Raw genomic sequence first — 2,112 nt, forward strand, 5'->3', positions numbered from 1 at the left:
GCTTTGATTTTAAATTAATAACCAATGTTTAAAATAAAATGTAATATCTTAAATACCTAATTGATGTTATTTTAATATTATTTCTAGATTAAATTTGATGGCTTTAAAATATTATATATTTAACAATTAAGTATTTCCTAGTTCAATTAAATCAGAGTTAAAATATTTCACTAATATATTCAGAATAATACACAGATTAATAATAATGACTAGATGTGTAAAGAAAGGCACTATAATATTGTGATCTTAAACTAATTATTATTTTGATTAAACAACAGCATTGATTACCGCTTTGAGTCTTTTAGTAATATGACCCTGGACATGTTTTTGTAAATGATCACGACGGTAAAATGCTTTTCCGCACTCTACACAGACGTGTGCTTTTTCTCCAGAATGTACAATATAATGTCGAGCTAAATGTTCGTTACGCTTGAAGGTCTTTGGACAAGCTGCACAAGTGTATGGTCTCTGATCACTATGACTTAATTGATGTCTATCTAAGTGCTCTTTTCGTTTCAAACCAGCTCCACATTCCATACATATAAATCTACGCTCTACCTAAACTTAAAATAATTATTAAAACACATTAATATGGTATTTGAATAGTCCATTTTAGCTTTTTACCTTGTGATTAGCTAAGTGATGTTCCAAAACTGTTTTATCCGTATATGCCATTAAGCATTCAGAACAGCAATATAGCCGAGAACCATCAGGTGATGTAACTATTCTAACATCACCCAATCCTTGTCTTCGTTTTCCTTCTTGTGGTGGAGATAACTATTAAAATAATTTTACATATTTAGATTAATTTCTGCATTCAAGATTTCAAAAAATTCTGAAAGCTATGAAAGAAATTTCATTAAAATCTACAATTTATTTTATTATATTACCTTAAGAAATTCTCTCAGACTAGTCAAGTATTCAGCAACTTTGTTACCAGACTGTACAGCAGCAAAACCTTCCCATTGACCGAGCCTTTCTTGTTCTTCTAAAGTCAAAGGATCGGTCATAGTAGATACATCTACTGATATCCTTGCTTTAACTTCAAGAACCTGTGAGCGACTAGAATTTTTATAAGAATTTTGTTTTGAAGGTAACTGTGTTTCCACATATCTATAATTGTCATAGAACTCATTCTTGTCATGATTTTTAAAAAAATCCACATTACCATTGAAATGAGTATCTAATTTCAATGTGTTTTGTAGATCTAAATGTCTAGGATCAAATATGTTACTTGATTGGTACCTAAAATATAATGTTAAAATACATTAATTTCAGAACATTTTTGGTAAAATTAAAATGCATTTATCATTACCTGACATCATTAACCATTTGTGGAAAAACAATGCGGTCAACTATAGTTGGAGTTGTTGGGTGGTGAAAGCGGGGTGAACAATTTTTATTTGATGGATTAGAAAAAGGATTTTGGTGCATTGCATTTAATGTAGGGATTTTATATTGATTTAAATAGTTCATAATTGTAAGAAATCATTACATTTTACAGATTAAGGTAATGTAAATTGTGAAACTTCACAAAAACATAATACTAACAATTAAGGAAACATTAATTCTATAACGGATTTGTTTTTCATATTGTTATTATAAAACCTTTCGGATTGACGATTAATAAATATCATAATAAATTAAAAACTAGTAAAAAAGTACAACAATTATTGAAATTGACAACAACAAATCACAAATTAATTAAAACAAATTACAAAAAAAGCATTACGTCATTTTCGATACAATTTTTTATTTTTTGTTACTATACCTATTTAAAAATATAAATTATATTTTCTGGTAAAAATTAATGAAAACGATAATAGTTTAACACTGGTGTTATAGCAGTATTATATTGATAAGAGAACAGCAGTAATGGCGGTAGGACGGTGCTTGTTAAGTTACCGATATCATACCCCTCAACATACGATGTTTTTTTATTTTAAGTATGGATATTGTTTTCCAGAATCTAAGATGTGTATACAATAACTAGGTACTAAAATGTCTGACGTTTCGTCGATATATCTATCATTGTCATTTAGCAATAATTAACACGAATTGAAATATTTCTATATAATATATTGTGGTGATACTATGAACTATCAGCTATGA

General features: G+C 28.1%; 1 protein-coding gene across 2 annotated transcripts; it reads right to left on the bottom strand.

The window, feature by feature from the left end:
* Positions 1-248: 248 nt before the first annotated feature.
* Positions 249-1,812, bottom strand: LOC100159347 (zinc finger protein 120). 2 transcript variants are annotated; one of them, XM_003247804.4, is made up of 4 exons: positions 1,316-1,807; positions 891-1,245; positions 625-777; positions 249-558 (listed from the first exon to the last, which is right to left on the bottom strand). In XM_003247804.4, the coding sequence occupies exons 1-4, from the start codon at positions 1,474-1,476 to the stop codon at positions 268-270; spliced, it is 960 nt and encodes a 319-aa protein (XP_003247852.1). In that variant the 5' UTR covers positions 1,477-1,807; the 3' UTR covers positions 249-267. The 2 variants fall into 2 exon arrangements, with proteins under 2 accessions (XP_003247852.1, XP_008187983.1); XM_008189761.3 differs by having other exon boundaries at positions 423-563; positions 1,316-1,812.
* Positions 1,813-2,112: the final 300 nt, after the last annotated feature.

Source organism: Acyrthosiphon pisum, chromosome A1 (assembly GCF_005508785.2).
Source record: "Acyrthosiphon pisum isolate AL4f chromosome A1, pea_aphid_22Mar2018_4r6ur, whole genome shotgun sequence".
In the NCBI taxonomy this organism is placed as follows: domain Eukaryota; kingdom Metazoa; phylum Arthropoda; class Insecta; order Hemiptera; family Aphididae; genus Acyrthosiphon; species Acyrthosiphon pisum.